General features: G+C 38.7%; 1 protein-coding gene across 3 annotated transcripts in view; it reads right to left on the bottom strand.

The window, feature by feature from the left end:
- Positions 1-24,722, bottom strand: part of LOC108715673 (small G protein signaling modulator 1) — a 74,591-nt gene that overhangs the window by 29,384 nt on the left and 20,485 nt on the right. For all 3 annotated transcript variants that reach the window (XM_018261048.2, XM_018261055.2, XM_018261064.2), the window contains exons 3-7: positions 22,481-22,556; positions 10,460-10,622; positions 9,993-10,145; positions 9,183-9,250; positions 2,888-3,033 (exon numbers count right to left, since the gene is read on the bottom strand). In XM_018261048.2, coding sequence (XP_018116537.1) covers positions 2,888-3,033; positions 9,183-9,250; positions 9,993-10,145; positions 10,460-10,622; positions 22,481-22,556 — 606 coding nt within the window. The remainder of the gene's footprint in view (positions 1-2,887; positions 3,034-9,182; positions 9,251-9,992; positions 10,146-10,459; positions 10,623-22,480; positions 22,557-24,722) is intronic.

The raw sequence follows: 24,722 nt of genomic DNA, 5'->3' as shown, positions 1-24,722 counted from the left end.
GTTATCCACTATTTAACCTGTGCCATAAATCTTTTTTTCAATTTCTGCCATTGCTACACAGCAGCTTGTTGATATGAACTATAGTAGTGTTTCTGAAGCAAACACATCAGTTTTACCAGTGCAGGGTAACAGTACATGATATTTTCATTACTTTTTGGTGTTACTGTTCCTTTAAAAGGGATGTATTATATTATAATATTATTATTACTTTATTTAATGAAAATTAAACCTATCTCCAATATACTTTAATTTAAAAATGTCTACTGCTTCTATAGTAAACCTGACTGTATGCAGTGAAATTGCCCCTTTGTTTTACTTGCTCTGACCGCTGCTCTGCAGGGAAACGATCATACTTTTAAACGGCAGGGGGGAGCCACCCCACCTTACTTTCCAGAACACGAGCAGCTTTGTTTGTTTACTTGTAGAGCAGCCGGAGACCGTGTAGAGATTCCTATCTGCAGACCCAGTGCAGCCTAAATTTTAGTATGATGTAGGGAGTGATATTCTGAGAAAATCTGTCTTTGGTTTTCATTTTTTATTATTTGTGGTTTTTAACTTATTTAGCTTTTTATTCGGCAGCTCTCCAGCTTCCAAATTCATCAGTCTTATAGAGCATTTGTTTTTTAGATGGGGTCAGTGACCCCCATTTGAAAGTTGGAAAGAGTCCAAAGAAGAAGGCAAATTATTCAGAAAGTATAAAAAAGAAAAAAATGAAGGCCAATGGAAAAGTTGCTTAGCATAGGCCATTCTGTAACATACTAAAAGTTAACATAAAGGTGACTCACCCCTTTAATCAATCTTGCTGTATCAGCTTCTACGGCAGATATTATTTGACTTGTGCTGTTTTGCCAATTTATGACAATCCCTAAGCTTAACCTCCCAAGCCCAGACCACACTGAGTAAGTGCGTGGTCTTGCAAAGATGTTAAAAGATGGTGATCCCCTGCGGCCAATTTTGAAAGCATAAATCATTTGTTTAATTAGGCTTCTGGTGCAGTAAGTTCATGTTTATGTTTAGTATACAAATACAGCATTTCTAGCATTATTCTATTTTAGACTTTAGTTCCCCTTTAAGCACGGCATACTATTTTATTTAGCCATGTGGTACAACTGATTAGTAAGCATAAAAATATAGAATCAATACAGCTCCAGACAGTAATTTTCAACTGCAATGTGTTTTATTCAGCAGTGTAGGCACACTACATGTTTCGGGCAGAGCCCTTTATCAAGTGTACAAGTTACACTTGATAAAGGGCTCTGCCCGAAACATGTAGTGTGCCTACACTGCTGAATAAAACACATTGCAGTTGAAAATTACTGTCTGGAGCTGTATTGATTCTATATTTTTCCTTGAATCAATCACAGGTTATGTATCTTAATATTATAAATGCACTGTGTATGGTCTTTTTACAGGCCAAAGGTTACGATTATAGTAGCATCTGTGATTTTTGTGATTTCTTCACATGTGGCAATTTATTTTGAAACATCACTTTCATGTTCTCATATTTTGTTTAAATAAAGATCAAATTAATTTACGATAATATTGTAAAACGAACTGTTCCCTGCACCTGTCACCTTATATGTATCCTAAAATGTTCTTTCTTTATGTAAATGCACCATGGGGGGAATAAGTGAAATGTGATCTCGATATAATAAAGAAATATTGTAATTTGCTTTTCCAAAAAACTGAAATAACATTAGGGGTAATTCATAAAGTGCAGAGCAAGGTGCAAAGTGCAAATAAAGGAAGCAATTGACATGTGCCATGGCCATCTTATAATTTCCACAGGTCTTTGTCCTCCAAAATGGAATAGAGACAATAGCATGTGCATCTTACTTCCTGCCAAGAACAAATCTTGCATGCATTTATCGCCGCCAATCACGTGGCAAGTGGAAAGGACAAGGCTGCCTTGCGCCTGTCAGCAAGCAAGGTCTTCCCACTTTAGTACTCGGTTCTAGGAATTTGACCCATTTCGCTTCGCCCAAAAATTTGCTGAAATGCATTAAAGTCTATGGGCGACAAATTTGTTTGACGAGCAACATTTTTTCCTCCCATTGAAGTCTATGAGCATTTCCACAGCAAAACTCTGCAAAAAAATTCGCTCATCCCTACTCGGTGCAGAGCGCAGCCAAATACTGGACGCAAGTGCTTTTTAAATAAGCACTCAGGGACAGACTTTTGAGAAGCAACACAGCAGGTTAGAAATCATTTCAGCAACAAAAACAAAATGTTTCTGAAAAGTGATAAAAGTTCACAGTCTGAAAATCTAAGTGAACCGGCACAGCTTGGTGTATACAATTTAGGGCACTGTTCAACAGTTGTCCGGGAATTTCAGTAATTATCTGGTTACTGTGTTTTTAGGATGAATAGGCCTGAATAGAATAACAATATTATTGTTGCCTCATAACCTGGAAAGAGGCAGAAGATAATAATTCAAAACCTATAAAAAAACAAAGACCAATTAAAACGTTGCTAACAATAGGACAATCTATAACATAATACAAGTTAAACTACCCCTTTATAGGAGAAGAAAATGTTATTTTACACAAGAGGGGGCACCCTATTCCTTCAACAACCGTACTAAACTCCTAAAGATGGGCCCTTTAACAGCTTAGTTGAGCGCGAAACTGTGACCAGGTTGATTTTCAGTGTGCAAGCTCCAGCTCTGACAGGATGTGATGCAGCCAAATATTTAAAATGGGGGCTGCATCCTCTTTAAAAAAAAAACAAAAAAAAAAACATTATCAGGTTGCTTCTGCATTGCATACATTTGGCTAAATATGAGAAGAGGTAAAACAGAAAGTATATACGACAGTATTACTTTAATGATATAATTCTTTTGTTAGTACGAGTATTGTAAAGGCAGCTGAACTAGATTCTCACTTACACATAGGGCAGGCCTCTTAGTGGGAGAGTCTTGCCGACAGTAAGAGCTATGGATGCGGTGTCTCTGAACCAGCTCATCTGCAGATGGGTCTGTCCAAAAGTGGTCAGCAGTTTTCATCTTTGTGTATTCCAGAGCACACGGGCCAACTGTTAGGAAACCAGAAAGCACAGCTTATGTATGCTCTGCACAGATAAGGAGATTTTGTGTACTCACCGTTAAATCTTGGGGGACACAGGGACAGTGGGGGTATAGCTAGTACAGCCAGGAGGGCTGGACACAACAGTAGGAAAAACTAGCCCCTCCTCTACTGGCTATACCCCCAGCAGGCGGAGCTTAGATCATTTTGTTCCAAAGTCAACAGGAAAAATTTTATTCGAATCAAATGTAACGTCTGACGGAAAAATTGAGGGCCTCAGTCCAGGGAGGGAAGCCCTGTGTCTCCCAAGTGACCGAAGAGAAAAAGATTTAACGGTGAGTACACAAAATCTCCTTTTCTCTAAGTCATCTTTGGGGACACAGGGACAGTGGGGACGTACCAAAGCTGTCCCCTAAATCCTCCTGGTGGGAGGTTTAGGCCTAGGTGGAAGTAACCACTGCGGCTTGAAGCACCTTTCTGCTAAAGCGAGTATCAGAAGCCGCAAAGGTATCAAAATGGTAGAATTTTGAAAAAGAGCACAGCTGTTCTGCTGATGCCTGGTTCTTGAATGCCCAGGACGTACTCATCTCACTAGTAGAATGGGCTGTGAGTCCAGCTGGTGGTGTTTTGCCACGTAGGCTCACTAAATCGATTGCTTGATCCAGCATGAAATGGATGATTTTGTGCCACCCCTCCCTGGTGGGGGCCTGAAGGAATGACAAGTAAGAAGTCCACCCTGCGAATGTCCTGGACTCTGTGCAGGTAGAACTTTAGAGCTCTAACAGGATCCAGGGTGTGTAGAGCCTTCTCCTTAGGATTGGAAGGTGAAGGGCAGAAGGTCAGTATTGTAATCTCTTGGTTCAGGTGAAATTCCGATACTACCTTTGGGAAAAAAGATGGAATAGTGCGTAGGACCGTCCTATCATGGTGAAAAACGAGGAAAGGCAGTTTGTATGACTGTGTGCTAAGTTCTGAAACACGTCTTGCAGAGGCAATAGCCAGAAGGAAGACAGTTTTCCAGGTAAGCCAGAAGTGGTACAGATCCTAATGGTTCGAAAGAAGGCTCTTGAAGGGCTCGTAAGACTAAGGTAAGGTCCCATAAAGGAGCTGGTGCTCGAACTGGAGGAGCCAAATGTGATACTCCTTGCATAAAAGTCTTGACATCAAGAAAAAGAGCGAGTCGTTTCTAAAAAAGGACAGATAGAGCAGAGACTTGTGACTTAAGGGAGCCAAGGGATAGACCCATGGATAGGCCCTCTAGCAGGAACTCCAGGATGTTAGGAATGGAGAATCGTTTAAACTTTGTCTTGTGACGTACGCACCACTGGTGGTAGGTGGAATAAACTCTATGATAAGTCTTTGCTGAGACAGGCTTTCTGGCTGCACACATGGTGTTAGCTACTGCCTTGGAAAATCTCTTCTTAGGATTTTGGTTTCAAGTACCATGCCGTCAAATTTAGATTTGTTGGGTTTGGGTGTCGGATTGGTCCTTGGGTTAAAAGGTCCGGGATTTGGGGCAGGGTCCAGGGCTCTGTCACGGACATGTTGAGAAGGTCTATATACCAGGAGCGCCGAGGCCACCTTGGTGCTATGAGGATGAGAGTGGTCTGCTCTCGTTGAAGTTTTCTGGTAGTCCTGGGTACAAGGGGCAGTGGTGGAAAGGCGTAGGCCAGATGGAATTGCCACTTGGCTGTTAGAGCATCGGCTGTTATGGCTAGTGGATCACTGTATCGAGCCAGAAACGCTGGGACATTGCGTTAGTGCCTGGTCGCCATAAGATCCACCTCTGGTTTGCCCCACATCTGTGTTATCTCATGGAAGATCTCGTCCTTCAGTGACCACTCTCCCAGGTCTAGGGATTGTCTGCTTCCCAGTTTAGTAGCCCTGGGATGTTAATGGCTGACAGATGGGCCTGGTGAGCTTCAGCCCACTTGAAAATGAGGTTGACTTCGTCTAGTGCTCCTCTGCTTCTTGATGTAGGCCACTGCCATGGCATTGTCGGACTGTATCTTTACCGCCTAACCCTGTAGAATCTGCTGCCAATGGATTAGGGCTAGACAGATTGCACGGATCTCGAGCAGGTTGATCTGTAGTTTCACTGACCCTGGGCAGAGCAGCCCTCGAGAACTGCACCCCAGCCTAACAGACTCGCGTCCGTCGTGACGATGCGCCATCTTGGAATTGGGCAAATGGTACCGCTTCTATGGTGGACACCATGACCCCCAACACCCTCATGCAGAACTTAACCGAGTGTTGAGGTCTTTGGAGAAGTGACCATACCAAGGCTTGGAGATGACTGACCTTCTCTTAAAGGGAGGGAAATTCTCTGTCTTTGCGTATTGAACTGCATGCCGAGGAAGACCATGGATTGGCTGGGCGTTAGAGAAGACTTTTCTAGATTTAGGACCCATCCTAGTTCTCGGAGCATGTCCATGGATGTCTGGAGAGATCTCTGGGCTTCTGATAAGGAGGGTGCCTTGATTAGCAGGTCGTCCAGGAAGGGGGTGATGGAAACTCCTGTATTGCAAATCACTGCAGTTGCTGCTGCCATGACATAATATCAAAGGCTATTGTGATACTAAGCTCTATAGTTAGTATAGGTATGGGTATATAGAATTTAATTAAAAGTAGGGAGGGGTGTGTGTATGGATGCTGGGTTTTCATTTGGAGGGGTTGAACTTGATGGACTTTGTCTTTTTTCAACCCAATTTAACTATGTAACTAACTATGTAACTATGATCTTGGTGAAGACCCTGGGGGCAGACATTAGCCCGAAGGGCAGGCTTGTGAACTGGTAGTGGCAATTTTGGAATGCAAATCGCAAATATCTCTGATGCGGAGGGAAAATGGGAACATGAAGGTAGGCATCCTTTATGTCGAGAGAAATCAGAAATTGCCCCGGGGACATCACCGCAATGACTGATTTGAGAGACTACATCTTGAATCTTCGTTGACGAAGAAATTTGTTTCGTTCTTTGAGATCCAAAATGGGTCTTATCGATCTGTCCTTCTTGGGTACTACAAATAGATTTGAATAGTAGCCCTTGAAAAGCTCTGCGACCGGTACGGGAATAATCACCTGTGCCTTTAGAAGGTTGGAGATTGCGCCTAGGAAGGTTGTCTTTTTGCTTGAGTCCTGTGGCAGTCTGGACATAAAGAAACGATGGGGGGGGGGTTTGTGGCAAATTCTAGATGGTAGCCCTGGGTTACCACCTTGTGGATCCAGGAGTCTTGAATGAGTGTGCCCCCTATCGGACTGTGACTGCTGTAGCGCAGACGCCGTCATGCCAAGGTAGTCTTGTCTCCAGTTTTGGGAGTGTGCTTCTTGCTCTGCCAGGGAGGTCTCTGTTTACCACTAAAACGTCCTCGGTTTGCAAAGGACTGTCGTGGTGTTGATGATCTTGTGTGCTTGGTCTGGGAGCCACAAAAATACTTACACCTGTGGAAGGAGGGACTAGCTTTAGGCCAAGGCAGTAGGGTACTCTTGCCCCCTGTTGCTTGGCTGATAATCTTATCTAGGTTAGGATCGAACAGCAGCATGCCTTTTAAGTGAATGGAGGTTAGAGACTTCTTGGAGGAAAGGTCTGCAGTTTCATCCAAAGTGATCTGCGGGCTGACACAGAGTGTACCGATGATCTGCTGATGACCTGAAGTGCATCGAGTGAAGCCTCACACGTAATCATTTGCTTCCTTAATTGGGGAAGCCCATTGAGAAAGCTCATGGCGGGGTACCCCGGAGATGGCGGTGAGTAGTGAGTCTGACCAGGACTGGGCTGCCCTGCTGACCCATGCCATGGCTAGGATAGGTCGTAGAGCGGTGCCTGAAGCTGAGAACGTGGAGTGTAAAAGGCTCTCTAGTTTCTTATCCATCTAATCCCTGAAGGACGAATCGTCCGGGACAGGAAGAGAGGTATTCTTGGAGAGCCGGGATACTGGCGGATCAACAGAAGGTGGCATTGACCACTTTTCTGTAAGCTCCTTGGAAAATGGATAGAGCTTCTGAAACCTTTTATTTGTTTGGAAACGTCTCTCTGGAGTATCCCATTCCTGTTGTTTGATCTGATCAAGTTGAGAATGAGATGGAAAAACAGGTGAAGCCTTACTATGACAGGCTCTTTGCTGTGTCAGATGATGCTCCTGGGTCTTGAAGATGAAGAGTTTCAAGTACCAAGGTAAATAAGGCATTCACAGACTCTGAAGAATTCTTGTGTGTGTGTACTGGTCTTAGCTCAACACTGTTGTGAGAAAAAAAGCGGCCAGCAGAAGAGGCTGTCAGTAAAATAGCCTAATGCTGCGCCTCCCAGAACTTGGGCGTGTCCCCAGACTAGTCCCCAGTGTACCGTGTGACAGCACTAACAGAGGAGGCTGCTCCACTGATATTTAAGAAGCTGAGGAGGCCAGGAGCGTGTGCCATTGCGCTTACACTGTGTGCACTGTAGCTCCGGTGCGGGAACAAAATGGTGGCTGCTACTGAGGGAGCGCACGGAGATCGCGCGAGAGCTGGGAAAATGGCGCCAGAGAGAAAGAGAGAGGCAGATCCAATTGCTGAGAGCAACAGGCAATGGCAGTGGGGTAGGGGAATGACCCTTTATGAGGCAGACCTCGCTGTTGATATGCAGGTATAGGAATATGAGATAAGAGCAGGGCAGCACAGAATATACTTAGGGGCCGATTCATTAACTTCGAGTGAAGGATTTGAAATAAAAAAACTTCGAATTTCGAAGTGTTTTTTGGGCTACTTCGACCATCGAATGGGCTAGTTCGACCTTCGACTATGACTACGACTTCGAATCGAAGGATTCGAAGTAAAAATCGTTCGACTATTCGACCATTCGATAGTCGAAGTACTGTCTCTTTAAAAAAAACTTCGACCCCCTAGTTCGGCAGATAAAAGCTACCGAAGTCAATGTTAGCCTATGGGGAAGGTCCCCATAGGCTTGCCTAAGTTTTTTTGATCAAAGGATATTCCTTCGATTGTTGGATTCAAATCCTTCGAATCGTTCGATTCGAAGGATTTAATCATTCGATCGAAGGAATAATCCTTCGATCGTACGATCGCAGAATTTGCGCTAAATCCTTCGACTTCGATATTCGAAGTCGAAGGATTTCAATTCCTAGTCGAATATCGACCCTTGATGAATCGGCCCCGTACTGTGTCCTGTATATTCTCCTCTGTCCTCCGACCAGTCAGTCTCCACCTACAAAAGGGGAGACCAGTATGAGACTGGGTGGTCTTGTATAATTAGGGACCCCGGAGGCAGGTCCCACGTTGGGGAATGCCTAAGGGTTTCCTCTGCTCAGTGAAGAGGGCCTGGGCATTCCCTGGTGTCAAGCAACTGACAAAACAGAAAATAATACATAGAGCGTAGATTTAATGTCCTATCCTCCTGAGGACACAACTAAAAATGATCTAAGCTCTGCCTGCTGGGGGTATAGCCAGTAGAGGAGGGGCTAGTTTTTCCTACTGCTGTGTCCTGCCCTCCAGGATGTACCAGCTATACCCCCACTGTCAGTGGCGTAACTAGATATTACTGGGCCCCACAGTAAATTATTTTTCAGGCCCCCAAAATGTTTAGGTTGACTTGTTTCTCCAATATTTATTGAAATTGTATATGAATTAGGGCCTCGTGGGGCCCCTATACCTCCTGGGCCCCCCTGCAGCCGCAGGGTCTGCTTCCTCTATAGTTACGCCCCTGCCCACTGTCCCTGTGTCACCCAAGATGACTTAGAGAAATATAGATATTAGTAGGAGAAGGCCTGAATAAAGTGATAACCTGATAGCAAGTGCTCAACAATTACTACCTATAGTAATTGTATTGCATATAGTGTTTAGGGTTTAGCATTCATTTTGAAAATAAACTTGGAATATTGTTGGGAATAAATATAACAAAATCAGAACATGGAAAAGGTTGCAAAGGTTGTAATTTTCTGTGCTCCAGAAAGGGTCCATGAAAACTAGGGCTAAACAGGGATTTTCCTAAATCCCGGAAGCTCTTATATGCAATTCTTTAGACAAACATATATAAAAGAAATTGCAGTTTCATTTTGGGTGAAAAGACATTACTTTACTTTTGATAGCAAAACATTACACCAATATTTTGATGGAAGTTCTTACAAAACAGGTTTGTGCTCATACTATTAAATAATGAAACAATTTACCCAACAAAGAGGCAAGGATTGGACCATCCACAGGATCCATTAAAAGTGCTTCTTTTTCATAATATTTGCTTCAAAAAAAAAAAAAAAAAATTAAAAACATGTAACTGTATAAATGTTTAAGACTCAATTCTGTAGACTAATGATATTGTGACATATTTAATGTGACATACTTAATGATCAAAAAGACGACAAAATATCATTAAAAAAGCAGGAAGGTACCAAATCCCAGATTTAATTCTGGATTTGGCTGAATCACAGATGCAGATTTATTAAAATAAAACATTTTAATAAATCTGCTGCTGTCCCTTGGAAAAACTTGAAAACTCCAAAATCTTGATATGAACGTATTTATGAAACAATGCTAAACTCTAACTGCTTAAAACCATGAAAAATGTTGTGATATCGCATTCTACCCATCATTTTTAGACTGCAAAGTTTCAAATCTCCCATTAAAAAAGGTTGACTTACCGTAAATAACATTTATATTGAATTCCAATAAAATATATTTTTAATATAAATATTTTCACATTAAACACAGCAAAAAGTGCAAACATACACAATGTAAATTTGGAAACAAAATAGGCACCAAGTGTATGTGACTGAGTCATTGAAAATGGATCTGACTAAATATATATTATAGTAACAGTAACAGTAAACGTAACTTTACGAATGATTAAATAAATCATCACACAGTGAGGAATAGTTAGTGCATATAGTTCCAAGAAGAAGTAAAATACATATAAAAGGTTTTTCAGATAGTGTCCAAATACCTTTAGATATATTTTAAAGGCAATTAAATAGAGGACCTACTTGCAGTTCTCCACCAGGTAAAGGACAATTTTATCTAACACCTTTTCAATGAGGGCAGTTCGAATCCAAAGGTGTTTAATGGCTTGTGGAGACAGGTTAAGGAGCTTCTGTGCCTTACGTACACTCTCCTGGACACCTTGCATCTGATTCTTCCTAAGGATGAAGGAGTGAAGGTTAACCAACACTATTTATTTAAATTAACTTCATTTGGAATTTGAACATTGAACATATATGTACATTGCACACAACTGTTAACTGATACAAGAAGGCTCTGTCCTAAATCTTACATTTTTATATACTTTTAAAAACATGCACCTACATTATTGATTTGCTCAAAAGAAGATTAACTGCACCTTTCAATATATTTCAGAAAGTTGAGATACATGAAATTGAACTTATTTAAATGACTGAAAGTTTTTTTTAAAAAAAATGGCATTTTAGGAAGGGATATATACAGTAACGCATACTTGTTTTCCAAAAGCTGTTCAAGATCTTGCACTTTCTTACAAAGTTCTTCTGCCAGAGGAAAGCTCTTTGCCACTTTCATGAACAAGGCAGCAATTTTGTTACTACGTAGGAAACCAGCAGCTCTACGTTTCAAGCCATACAGAACACAAGCTTCAACTGCAGCTGTGGAAGAAAGTGTGATGAATATTAAAACCAATCTGTTTAATATACTGGAGTGTATATGTATGATGTGCATAGTTACAGAAAACATTTCATACTATTTAGAGGATTACGAAGATCCATCCAAATGCAAGAATGCCATGTTAGTGGTGGGAGGCTCCAATGATAGAGGGATGTCAAAAAAAAAACTTTGCGTAGTATAAAGGATAGTGGATAGCTATGTTAGCTTTCCCACGGAACTCTAAAAAGAGACTGCTTCAAGTAAAATAGAGTTTTAAAAAGTGAACAGGAGACGCAGCTTCGTTTTGGAAATAGTACATATGGAAGAATAATTTCACTAAAGAGCCTCTAACAACTGATCAAATCTTCTGTTTATTAGTACAAAGTACTACATGTTTCAGATCATTAGAGTCCTTCCTCAGGTGAATTTCATATAAAATATGCCTCAAAAAGAAAAGTGAAAAAAAGTGTATTTGTAGTCAGGTCCTGAATGAAAAGATTAAAATTTTAACCCATGTTAAAAGTTGACATTACTAGTCCAGGGTTATTTAGTGGAAAAATCTGGAGCTCCATCAATTAATGTAGAGGATTAAGTGGCCCTGACAGTTGCACCTAATTCAGTAGTGCTCTAAGATCTATATACTGAAAAGTGTTCTATATATCCTCTGTTATGTCTGGGGCAAAGATCAAGCAGTGGAAGTTCTTCTTCATGCAGTTTATTGCTGACAGGGTTATCATTGAACAAAGCATTGGAGTAGTGTCGGAGCACGGATTACATACATAAAACAGCATAAGTATATCCTTATCTATCGTTGTACAAAAAGTGCTGTTACATTTTAAGATAATAGGATATTTTTTAATAAAGGCATAAAAACATATTTTACTGTAAAGTAAAATATTTTTAGTTTTCCATTCCGATGCAAAGATATACAAATTAGCTCTGACATGCTATACAAAGTTGGCTTGAGGAAATCAAGGAGTCTATAGATTAATCCCAGCAAACCTAAGAGACTGCCCTTGAGCTTTGTAGATAGACATCACAAAGGCAAGATACATGGCAAATTATAAACATTTGACCTGAAGAGGAATATCCTATATCTGTGGAATCAACTGTCATGAAGCTAGGTTACATTACTGCTATTTATTTATTTTATTTTTACTTAAGTTGTTCTCTTTTATTCTATACGCAATAATGCAGTGCTACATGATTTGTGTTTGTCCAAAACATACTACTAAGTTCTACATCACTATCAAATGCTGCAATGTCATTATGCACATAGGTAGGTGGGTCTTTACCTAGCATTTCCCTTCCATTAAAGGTTATTGAGTTTACATTAGCTCAGTAACATGTAATTTTTCTCTGTTAAATACATTTCCTTGATACTGGCTAAATGGGAGAGCACTAAAATAATACTGGTCTGTATAATAATATAACACGAAAGCCATGAATATCCTGTAAATGATTTCCTTATAAATGGTGTTTAGTAATGTCATTGGTTATAATCGCAGCTTAGTGATGTCATTTCTGTAACATGACTCACCGAAACGTGTGTATTATAATAAATTAAATACCCCTCTTACAAAAAGAGTATATTGGAAGTTACCTCGGAGTTCCATGACCTTATATGGTCTTGGAACTCCTCTGTAACTTATAATATCCTTATATTTTACAAGATGGGTACTTTATTCACTATATATTATCACATATTTGGCTTTGGAGAAGCTGATTATTGAAGTTTATCCTACTAGCAATATATGTTTGACATAAAAGTATGCAGAAACAAAACACCAAGATTTTGTTAATAATGCAATGAACATTAAAGCACTGGAATTTTTATCTATTTCTGTAACAAAAACATTACAAATGAGCAATCAACAAAAAATTTGAGCAATTCCATATGATAAAAGACCAAGTGAAAATACATGCTGTATACATGTGGTTTGTTACTAGCTATACCTTAAACAGATGCTTCCACCCACACCATAACACAAACACGAAACAATTTGCACTTGGAAACTGTTATGATTCATACTTGAATGATAAACATTTGAAATTATATGCTGGGATTTGACAATATCTAAAACTAGAGTGTAAAGTAGTTAATGGCCAATACTGTATCTTAAGAAAGAAATAATTAAGGGTGTAACAGACATTGCAGTAACCTCAAAAAAATGCAAATCATGCAAATTTACAGCTGATTTTTTATTTAAAACCAGACAACAAAACCCACAGTGCGGTTGCTATAAAGATCCAATGTATCCATCTGTTTTGCTCTGATAAGATTGCTTTAAGGACGAGCATGAATCCTATAAAGTAATGACGGCTGAATAAATACTTAGATGCTCAAAAGCAGAGCCAAATTATGATCTGATTGAATGTGATTGCAGCATCAAATATAGGCCACATTTCTGCCGTATGTAAGAGAAGGGGATTAAAAACATGGGCTCAATAATAGATTGCAGAAAAAACTAAGTAAGCTGGGATTGTATAAAATTGTAAGGTTTTTTACGGGCTTCTGATTTGAAATATAATTTCAGCCTCCACACCAATGAACCAGGTATCAGGCAGGCAGTTGGTGTCAACCACTTCCAGGTTGGCCAAAATAACAACCTGATTGACAGATAAAGGTATGAGATCTATTATTCGGAATTTTTGGGACCTGAGGTGTTCTTGATAATACTTCTTTGTACAATTTATAGTATTATTATAACAGGAAAAAGCAAAGAACTAAAAGATTTACCGGTATTTAAATAGGACACTATAAAAAAATTTAATTTCCATATTTCAGACAATTGATATATCCTATATGATCTGTTGTTATTTACACATAATAATTTTGAAGCCCCATATTGTGTATATCAGTTACATTGCAATGTGGACTCAGGCATTTTATTTGGTCTTTGGAGTGCATCCATTATAGCAGTTTTATATCAAGATATAGATGCATGATACACATATTGAAGGATATTGAATTAATGAAAAATATATTGAAGAATTAATAACTGATATTTTTCCTATTATACAACCTATCAAAGCATAATACAATTCCTGTCACTGTTACTGTGCCTGACTGTTACGTGCATCCTTCTACACTGGTACCATGGAGCTTGTCATTCTCTAGTGCATGTCAGGAATGCAATGTCATTTCTCTCTAAATAATGATGTCTACTGTTCTTAATTGCTCAGCTTGTTTCCTCCCTTCTTTAATGTTTCCACTGCACAACCAAATCCCATCAGCAAACAGGATTAGCTCCACAGATGCTTGTCTGTTGGAAATGGTTTTATTTGCATGTCCTTTCCATAGCAGAAGGAGATCATTTAGAGTCTGAGGCAGGATTATCTGCTTGTCTTTTTCTATTACCTTGTCCCAGCTGTAAAACACCAGCTAAATATGATTTAAATTCAAGAACTGTACAAATGAACCTTCTAATCCACAACTCCATTGTCTGACATTTAAATGTGTGTGCTACTGATTCTCTATCTTAATATCTATTAGCATTTTTTCTGGTGAGTAACATGCCATTATTCTAATTTAAAAAGAAGAAAGTGTACATGGGACAATCAATCTATTAAAGGTAGAAAGAAAGTCATTCTGCACTTGGTGGCAGGCCCGGACTGGCAATCTGTGGTTTCTGGCAAATTCAAGAGGAGCTGCTATAAGATGCAATAGAAAGTCAGTATTTAGTGGGCTGGTGGGGCTGTTTGGGCCTCTGTGTGCGCTAATTGGGCCTCTGTGTACCTTAAATGCCAGGGCATATTTTAATTCTCAGTCCGGACCTGCTTGGGGGTGCCAAATGTTAGGTACCCCCAAGTGATTGTATTGACTTACCTGAAACCCTGGGCCGGTGCTCCTCTCAGCAGAAAACTGCACTGACCTGGGGTTATACGAATAAGCATCATGGAGCGCTTCTCTTCCGTCTTCCTTCATGCGGCTGTGTAGAACGAAAAGCCAAACTTTAACTAAAAAGTCGCCTAAAAAGTCAACTGCGCATGCGTTTGCCCTGGGAAATTTGAAGCAAGAAGACGCCGGAAGAGAATAACTCCTTGGTGCTCACTGGTATAGTCCCAGGCCGGTGAAGTTTTCTGCTCATAGGAGCACCAGCCGGGGTTTCAGGTAAGTAAATACAATCACTTGGGGGTGCCTAACGTATGGCATCCCAAGTACAGGATGCCTTTCCTTCTCCTTTAAAGTGGTTCTTCACTTTCCATACACTTTTTCAGTTGTTTTCAGATTGTTCACCAGAAACTTTTCAATTACTTTTGTTTTTTTATTTTTTACAGTTTTTTCAAAATCTAGTTTTAAAGTTTAATGTCCCTGTATCTGGTGTTTCAGTCTGGAAGCTCAGTAATTCAGGTGCGGATTCTGAACGGTTACAATTTTGATCAATTTTCTGACCAATGTCGAATGAAAAATTGTTAGATGCACAATCGTTCAATTCCCACTAACCTCACGATAATTCGATGGATTGGTTGGATTGCACTAAAATCGGTCGTTCATCAAAGAAAAATCTTTGCGTCTATGGGGGCCTTTACACTTCAATAATAGAAAACTGGTCACGCATAGAAAATAGAAAGTAATTGAAAAAAGTCTTTATTTCAGGTGAACTATCTGAAACCAAATGAACTGAAAAAAGTGTTGGAAGGTGAACAACCCCTTTAATATTTATCTACACCTGTTGTATACATTTATCTGAACACATTAAACACATCTCCATAAAATACAGAAGAGAGAATATTTAGAGGATGATTTATTAAGCTGCAACTTTTTTGGATCAGACTTTTTGACGCCAAAAATCTGAAAAAGTCACAGGGAAAAAAGTGCACGTTTGTCAGCAGTTGCACCAGTTGTGTCACTTTGATTTCTTACCTTTCTCAGTGATACATAACACAGTTCCTTGTCTGCACCAAACAGCTATTGTTTAAAACTGAAGCGTGATTATTTGGGGTTGTAAAGCTAGAGGACTAGTTATAACACTGTGTAAAAAAAAAGTGCCTGAATACATCCCTTGACTTTTGCTATAACTGTGTAAAATATGGCCCTTTCTATAGAATACATTTGAAGCAAACAATGTATGTCTTTTTTTTCATTTAAATTTTCTCTGTAGTAATAAAACAGTATATTGCGCTTGTGGTTGATGGTAACTAAGCTGCATAAAAGCAAAACACTCCTATTGCATTTTATAAATTTTTTAATACACCTAAGCGAGCCAAATTACCCATTTTCTGGAAAACCCCAGCTCCCAAGCATTTCAGAACATAGATCCTAATGTGAATCTATCACCAATCCACCAATCCTAAACATCTTTATAAATCCACATTTGAAACCAGGCCTGATATGGCATCAACTGCACATGCTTCATGTAGAGAACTCAGAGAAGAGAACCTTTGCGAATAAAGATGTCACCGAAAGAGTCTCTATGTTGCAGCTCGGGAGAGGGGTGGGAGGCCTTTGCAGGGGACATTGGTTTATCAGCACACTTTTGGATGCCTTTAATCTTGTCAAATATCATCCTAACTTCACCTAACACCAACTACAAATTATGAGCATTGACATCAATACTGACCATAGAAGGATAATTGGTCATGATGAATTTTTTTCAATGTTCAGTGTTGATGTCTGGTCTTGTGGTTACTGACCCAAAGGACACTGTGAAATAAAAAATAACACAGTCTTTTCATGTTGTGGTAGAATAAAACACAGTTGTATGTACCTAACAAATTAAGAGCAGAGAACAATCTGGTTTTGCAAATATAATTTGCAACCATTTTACATTCCCCATATGAGGCAAATTAAAGACTACTGCTATTTAGTTATTCCTGGAAAGATTAATTGAAGAATTTTTTTTCTGCACAACTCAACAGTCTAGCCAATTACTAACAGACTAACCTAGTACTACATAGAGGAGGCATACTGTCTCTCATGGTGACTACAGGAGAAATGGAATTATTTGTGAGATGCTTTGCAGATGTGCCCAGCATTATTTAATGATGTGTGAATATGAGAAATGAGGGTCACAGCCAGACAGCTAGATCCTCATAATGAACATGGTAAGTTAGGACTGGAGAACTAAATAAACTTATACTGGCTGTGAAATGACTGAAAAATCTTTTTTGTTGGAATACAGTAACTGTGTATAAAAGTACTGGATATCCTAGTATTAGGTTGACAGTTGTTTGCTCCATTGAGAATTCAGAAAAGTGAACTGTATATTTGTTTTGATGATTGGGCAAATCAACTAAATTTATGATTTGATTAAACTGTCTCAGGAGTATTATTTTGAGTACTATTCATTATAGGGGTTATACATTTTTTTAATTTCTGTTTACTATGAATCATTCAGTTTACATCATGTATTACTGGGTCTAAAAATTGGGACATATCTTTATTGGGAAAATTAAATGAGCTAATACATTTTGTACTTAAATTTCATTTGTGTAAAACCAATTATTTGTCTTTTTCCTTCACTCACTCTCAATAGAGAGGCTATTTAATTCAGTCCTATAAGGTAATGGCAAATGAAGTTGACTGTAATCCAACTCTGACCTTTTATGACCTTCCTGAAAACCATGATTTGAAGCACCATACCTTCACAACCACAGAATGTTTTTAAACAATCTATAAATATATTATGGTCTACCGACAGTATGAAATGATTATGATGGAGCACTCTTCCTTTTCTTCCTTATCTCCAGCCACCAGCATGCCATTCAGTATGCAAACCAGTGCAGTTTTGTACTGTTTTGTACTGCTTTCATTCTGCTGTCAACAACCATTTATTTATTACCTTTGCTATAAAGGGAAGATTAGAGACTGGCCTGTAGATTTATATTAACATATGGTTTATATATTAAAAAATAAAATATATGCAACAAACTACATATTAAATAAAATAAGATAAATGTTTGCTTTTTGCAAAGCTGTCTGAGAAATGATCAAGAGTTTGTTTCATCATGAACAATGAAAAATGAACATCTACCTCCAAGGCACGAACCACATATGTAATCTACCACTTATCCAGGCCCTTGTCCCCCCCCCCCTCAGCTGCAAGTAATTTCACACACCCCAATTGGAAATACGCATGTGTGAACTTGTTTTTTATGTATGTGCACTGGGAGGGAGGGGGGCAAGGTTGCTGGTCAGGTAGTTTACAGCTTGGCCTGGTGCTACCTGCCTAAATAAGGATCATTGTACCATTGTGACTGGATCACACTTCCACACCTCTGTGAGTTTCAGCTAAAACCTACCTGAATATGGAATCATATATGGGGGGAGGCGGTTAGTCTGGGTGGAGGAGGGAGGACTACGTGGGGTGGGGGGTACGGGTTTTTTATTACAGGGTTGAATTCTTCTTTAAGGGTTGAAATGCAGTGGCATTCTCTACCTTCAGTTGAACTGAACAAGCCACTTGGATGAGTGGTGAAACCTTTTCAAGAAAAACTCAAAAAGTTCAACTGCTGTAGATTTATTTCTACTGTATCTCATGACCTGGATGAATGAAAATCTTCATAGACATAAAGAGAATAGGTTTACCTTTTATCTCATTTTTCTATTTAACTTCTATTTAACTTCTAAGTATATTTCAGTTAAAGTGATTGTTCGCTTTCTAACACTTTTTTAATTTTAGTTGGTTTCAAATAGTTCACCAGAAATAAAGTCTTTTTCCAATTACTTTCTATTGTCTATGTGTGACCTTTTTTCTAATATTGAAGTGTAAAGTTTAATTTCTCACCTTCTAAATCAGCTCGGGGGGGTCGCCGACACTGTAACTGTTCTAAATTTACTTGGTACATTTAGTTGATACATTTCTTATCTTTGTCCCTGCTGAGCAGAATCCCTGGGTTTCATTAAAGGCAGCTGTTAGAATTGATACAATAGTTGCTAATACTCCAGTGATGCCTGAAAAATGAATCAACTAAATGTTGCCAAATTGTAACAGTTTAGTGTTTAGTGCCTGAATTACTGAGCTGCCAGACTCAAACACAAGAGACAGGAACATAAAAATTTAAACTTAGATTTTGAAAAAAATGGTAAAACATTAAAAAAAATGGAAAGTAATTGAAAAAAATTCATTATTTCTGGGAAACAATCTGAAAACAAATGAAATGAAAAATGTGTTTGGAAGGTGAACAATCCCTTTAAGAATTTTACCACATGAGTTTCACTGTCACTCACTGTCAACAGGAATCTCTTAGCAAAGCCCAGCAATTCTTAGCCCTTTGCTGAGCAAGCCTCTAGGTCCTTTTAAAATGTACTTTGAGATGTATGCATTGATTTTGACATGTATTTATTGTAGTGACACACAAATGTAGACAAACTCAAACTAACTGTAAGACAGTCAGTATAGCACAACTTTACACAGCATAGATGCAAGTGTCATTTGTCATTTGTGTTATGTATATTTAACAGAATGTGGGCATGGTTACAGAAGGGTTTATACATAACATATGTGCCATAACCAATGGGGTCAATGGTCATAATATTTTAAAGTAGATATTGAAGAGGAGACAGGTTGGGAAACATACATTGCACTTGGTGTGCCGAGCACTGGAGTACATTGAACATCACAGTAAAAATAAATCCAACTAGGGGGGGGCCCAGGACCCCTAGGACAGACTGGGAGACAGGAACAAACTCATTAGTACACAAATGTGCTAAATTAGTCTGGCCCTAAAAACGGGCAACTTGGTAACCCACCAGTGGTCTCAGCAATGATCTCAGCAGACTCTTGTATGTCATCAATGGTCAAAGCACAAAAAGTTGTACACAGGGCTGGAGCCAATACCATGTAACAAAAGTTACCTGTGGCTTCAGAATCAAGGAAAGCATATACAGGTATATAGAGGTCTCTGATGAAGTACATAGTTACGAAACGCGTCAGACGATGAGCTAGCATTTCTTTTTTTTAAACTGATGTAAACCAATAAAGGATGATTTTTTAACTAATAATCTATCTGAGCGATCCTTTTGACTTTGGAGTGCGCTGCAACGACTTGGATGTAAACGGTGAAAACGTCTCCCTTAGCAGCACCCGGGTCACCCCGTGGAGAGGGTAAGCTGATCCTTACGTATATTTATCTATGAATACAAACAACCGTTGGAAATAACGTGGGAAGGATTGTGTAATAAACGCAGGGCTCGGGGCAGGTGCACCCGGGCCAATTACTACCAACGGTGAGCGGATTTTAACCGCTGTAAATCTCTGTGCTATAGAGGATCAAGCGGATAGAAATTATTTATATCAATTTAGAATCTCAGAATTGGTGTTGGGATATACATTTTGGACAAGCATATACAGGTGCTTGAATGTTTCATCCAAGTGAAGTGTGGCTTTTGGGAAGAGAACTACCCTGCCTAGGTGTATTTTCCCTTGGAGTTTAAATGGCTTTTGTGGGCAGTTAGGCACACACGATCATTACACCCGTACCATTCAAAAATATTAATTATAGAGAACTTACAGTGGACCAAAACACTATGTTTGAACTGCCAGGATTGAACATTGCAGATGTAATTTCACATTTACATGGATCTTGTAGATGAATATGGCAAACAAACATCATGCAGCTTTAGTATTAAAACATGGAGCATTGCATGTAATCACATGACTGAGACCAACCACCAATCCGCACAGCAAAGAGTATGAGTCCCTTCTACTAAATCATGATATTTACTTGTGAAATGCTTCAGCAATTCATAGTGTTGAATATGGGCAGGAATCCAATATCCTTGGTTCCAGTTTACAAGCAGACAGACATACTAAAATACCAAGGCCACAATGAACATCCATAAATAATTTAAGCGATTAAAAAGCCAATGCTCCAGAGAGGCATTTATTTCACTAAAATCAAACCTAGTGGCATTGATGAGTTGCATCCTGATTCAGCTTGTACTTTTAGATAACATCTCTTCTCTGCACAATATTTCTCCATGAAAACATTAAGTATGCTAATTACACTTGAATATATTTTATCAAGACAGAGCTAAACTATGCACTATTGTTCTAGATAAGCCTTAAACTAGAATTATGCAGATAGTTATAAGAAAATTAGTCATGAAAGTCAAGCAACAGTATTTGCTGATAAACCAAACAAAACATTTTATACTCTTTGCCTGCCAAAAGCAAAACAAGAAATAAAAAAGCTAATTGCTTAATAAAATCAAGAGAAGTTTTTCCAGCACCGTGTTTAATCCTATGGCAATAGAATGCTGTAAATTGCAGTTGTACTGTCTATCAATTCTGTCAGCAAGAACTGAGAGACAGCTTTAAATTGGGAGAGGGACGTTTAAGCGAATTAATTACTTCAACTTCAATACAAAATTAACTTTTAGTATGATGTAGAGAGTATTATTCTGGCACAATTTGCAGTTGGTTTCCATGTTTTATTATTTGTGGTTTTTGAGTTATTTAGCTTTTATTCAGCAGCTCTCTGGTTTGCAATGTCAACAACAAACCCAATGCCTCCACAGTAGTGAAGATCTATGCCTCTAGAGATGTCCAAGCAACTGCCTGTTACTTGAGTTTAGGTTGGTATATATACAATAAACTGCACTGCACTAACCCTCTCAAACTGTCATGGTGGAAATAATCCCACTTTATGATGGTCGTGTGTTCATGAAAAGAATATTCAACATGACAATATGTTTAGTATTATTTATCCAGTGCAATAGTCACTAGTCATGCAGCACTTTAAAAACATAAGAAATACTTAATACTAAGTAAATAATAAATACTAGTTTACTCATACACATGGTCAAATTTCAATAGTGTAAAAGGTAATAGGAGTAGGACTCTATTCAAAAGATCTTACAGTCTAAAAGCTAAGGGGAGAAAAACAAAGTGGGGTTACCCATGTGATGGTAGAGGTACTGTCAATCAACATATTGACAGTAAGGGGGGTATTTACTAAAGCTTGAATTTATCCCATTTTTTACTAAAACAAAATGGACCTAACTCCCATCCACGACTTCGACTAATTTATCAAAAAATCAGTGCGGGAAAAGACTTGACAAAATTGTGAGATAATTTGAATCATACAACTTTTTAAAATTTATGGAGTTGACGCCCGAAAAACTCTTTTACAGATTATCATACAAAAACCAGTGCAGATCACGATGTCAAGAAACATCTTCAAATTGTAAAAGGGACACCTCTAAGAAGTTTTTTTTTTTGCTCCACCAGAATCAAGAATTCATAAATAGGCCCCTAAGTGGCAGATTTATGAAAATGTGAGCTTAGAGCTCACCACAGGAAAAACTCATACACTTTCTATTTATTCCTATAAGATTGGTCATACTTAGACAGATTTAAGACGCCAATTCGAGTTCTTTAGACCAAGTTGGCAGCATATCTGCCTGTGCATTGGGCCCTCTGACGGGGATACCAGACTGATATCTGGGGACCAAACATCACTGGGGACAGACAGGCACTTTTCACCCAAATAGCCTGTACAAAAACCAGGCTGTCTGGGTGAAATCCGGACAGGTGGAAACCCTACGTTGGATCGAGTACTGCATCAGCTCATTGATATAGTCCACGCCCTAACAGCCCCCATTCCAGTCATTGTAATCTGATAGTTTGGTCCTAATCCCATAGGAATGAATAGAAAGTGTGCGCATTTTTTTGAAGTGAGCTCTATTGCAAAATTTTGATAAATCTCCCCCTAAGCCTTTGAGCCTATTGAATAGTGGTCTGCTGTAAATATGTAGATGAAGCACTGCAATTTTTGTCACACAATTCTCCACACCTGTAGATAACTAACAATACAGTCACAACTGCACAGTGCGCACTATTCCAGTATACAGATCCAGAGGGAATCCACAACTGCACAGATACATGGACTGATTGTTTTTTATAAAACATACCACAGAATGAGATGATATGGCTGCTGTCTTCATGAACAAATTTCCTGGTAACAGCTTCTTCCATGATCTGTTTAACCTGTAATGAAAACAGAAATAGAGAATGTGTAAAGTATGTTTCGCCAAGTGAAAAAGACTTCCTACAGTACTAATTCTGCACCTGTATATTACAATGAAAAAAACAGGAAAAAGGTTTCTTGTGCCAAAAAATCTTACAAACTTGCCAGTTGATTTTTGTTTTTTGGGTCACCAATTAAAGCAGTGTTTTCATGGTCAATTAAGAGGTGACTGCAACAATAACATTTTATTTTTAATAAGCAAGAAGTGCACTCTTGTGTTTAAAGAAAAGTCAGCAACTGCCATTATTTTTGACAATCTGATCCCTAGATATTCCTGAAGTGATACTATATTAAATATAGCTTCCTGGGTAGAATGGCATATAGTAATATATTTTAACGGACATTTATACATAAAGTAAATGTAAACCTTCACTGTAACTAGGGTATATGTTCCCTTTAAAAGTGACTCCAGGTGATGCTGAACGATAGTATGCAGTACTACAATAATGTGTTTTTTTTATAAAAACATACATTCTTTGAATCTGAAATTTTGCAATAAATATAAAGAGGTTTACTAAGCTATAGTTATAAATTATAATTAATTTCCCAGATGATAGTATGAAAAAACATACTTGTTTAGTTGTGTGACACTGCTTAATGGTAATGTAAGGAGTATCTACAGGGTAAATGTATTAAGCTAAACAAACATAAGTGGGCTTTTAAAAGTATGGACCATTTACAATGTTTCCATAATTTGACAGGCACACAGCAATATTTTTACATCATTTGGTTACACAGACAGAATGGCCACACTGTGTAAACATTTCTATATAAACACTTAAGGGCTCATTTACTGACAGCAAGGCAGCATGTAAGCTGCAAAGTCCAACAAACAAACACGCGTCGCCATGTTTTTTTTTGCACTCTGCACCTGTCCCATCCCAGAAGAACATAAATACCACACTGCCGGCATTTGACAACATTGTATTTATGAGCAGAGAGAGGGGATAGGTACATAGGTAAACTCCTTCCCACCCCTGCATAGCACCTATAAGGGCAGTGTGCTGCACCTCGCGCCACATTTTTAATTGGTATGAGATGCAAGGTGCATACCTCCCAACATTTTGGAAGTAAAAAGAGGGACAAAAAAATTTTTCCCGCATGTAGTGCAGCAATTTTTTGGACCACACCCCTTTCTGTGGCCACACCCCCTAATTACCATGTTTGTTTTACAAAATTTGGCAGGTTATGAAAGTTTGAAAATATTTCTCCTTATCTAAACTGTGTTTTTGTGTCTCAAAATTGTTGCAAAGTATATTATTTGCACCTGTTACCTGTTCTGGGCTCTCTGCTAAAAGCCAATTAAGTGAGAAACTTTGTTTCTTTTTCTGGCTGTTCAGTGCAGAGAAAAGAGGGACTTTCCAGTACAAATGAGGGACTGCGGGTTGAGCTGTCAAAAGAGGGACTGTCCCTCCGAAAAAGGGACAGTTGAGAGGTATGAAGGTGCTTCCTAAATGAGCACTAAGGGGCTCTAGGACTTGTGTTAATGAGTGTGGGTGCAGTCACAGGCCAGGTTATTAGTTGCTTGGAAATGACGAATGCCACTACCGATTCACTGCTACTTCACCAATTGCTTAATAGGTGTTAGTTTTAACAGGTTATATTTAGCTGAATGTGAGTATGTTTTTAAAGGAAGGGTTTTTGCATACATTCAAATATGTAAAAGTTGTGTTTTCATAACAAACACTATTACAGTTTATGTTGCACATGTTATGTTGTAAAGCCATAAAGGTAACCTCTGAAGCTGAAATTGAGATATAGAGCCCATATTAACATAGCAGATAACTGATGAGCTGCATATACTACAATAGTTTTTAGTTCCGACAGTATTGGGATATTAGCAAGGAATACAGGGGTCAGATGCCATTCATGGATGTGTAGATAATGAAAACTGCTATCAAATAAAAATATGAAATCTGTTGCTAATAGTGTTAAATGAGCAGATGGAAGCTTCAAATAATATTTCTGCAATTGTGTAACTAGTCCTTTAATATTATGCTGATATGTTCCTGTACAGTAGATATTTGAAAGAACAGTCAAACTTTAAGGGGGAATATGTTTTCTGTATGTTCTATATCTTTTCTGAAAAATAAATAAGACTATCCAATAAACAAGGTGGCCATTAA

Source organism: Xenopus laevis, chromosome 1L (assembly GCF_017654675.1).
Source record: "Xenopus laevis strain J_2021 chromosome 1L, Xenopus_laevis_v10.1, whole genome shotgun sequence".
NCBI lineage: Eukaryota > Metazoa > Chordata > Amphibia > Anura > Pipidae > Xenopus > Xenopus laevis.
This window is presented reverse-complemented; position numbering and strand designations above follow the sequence as displayed.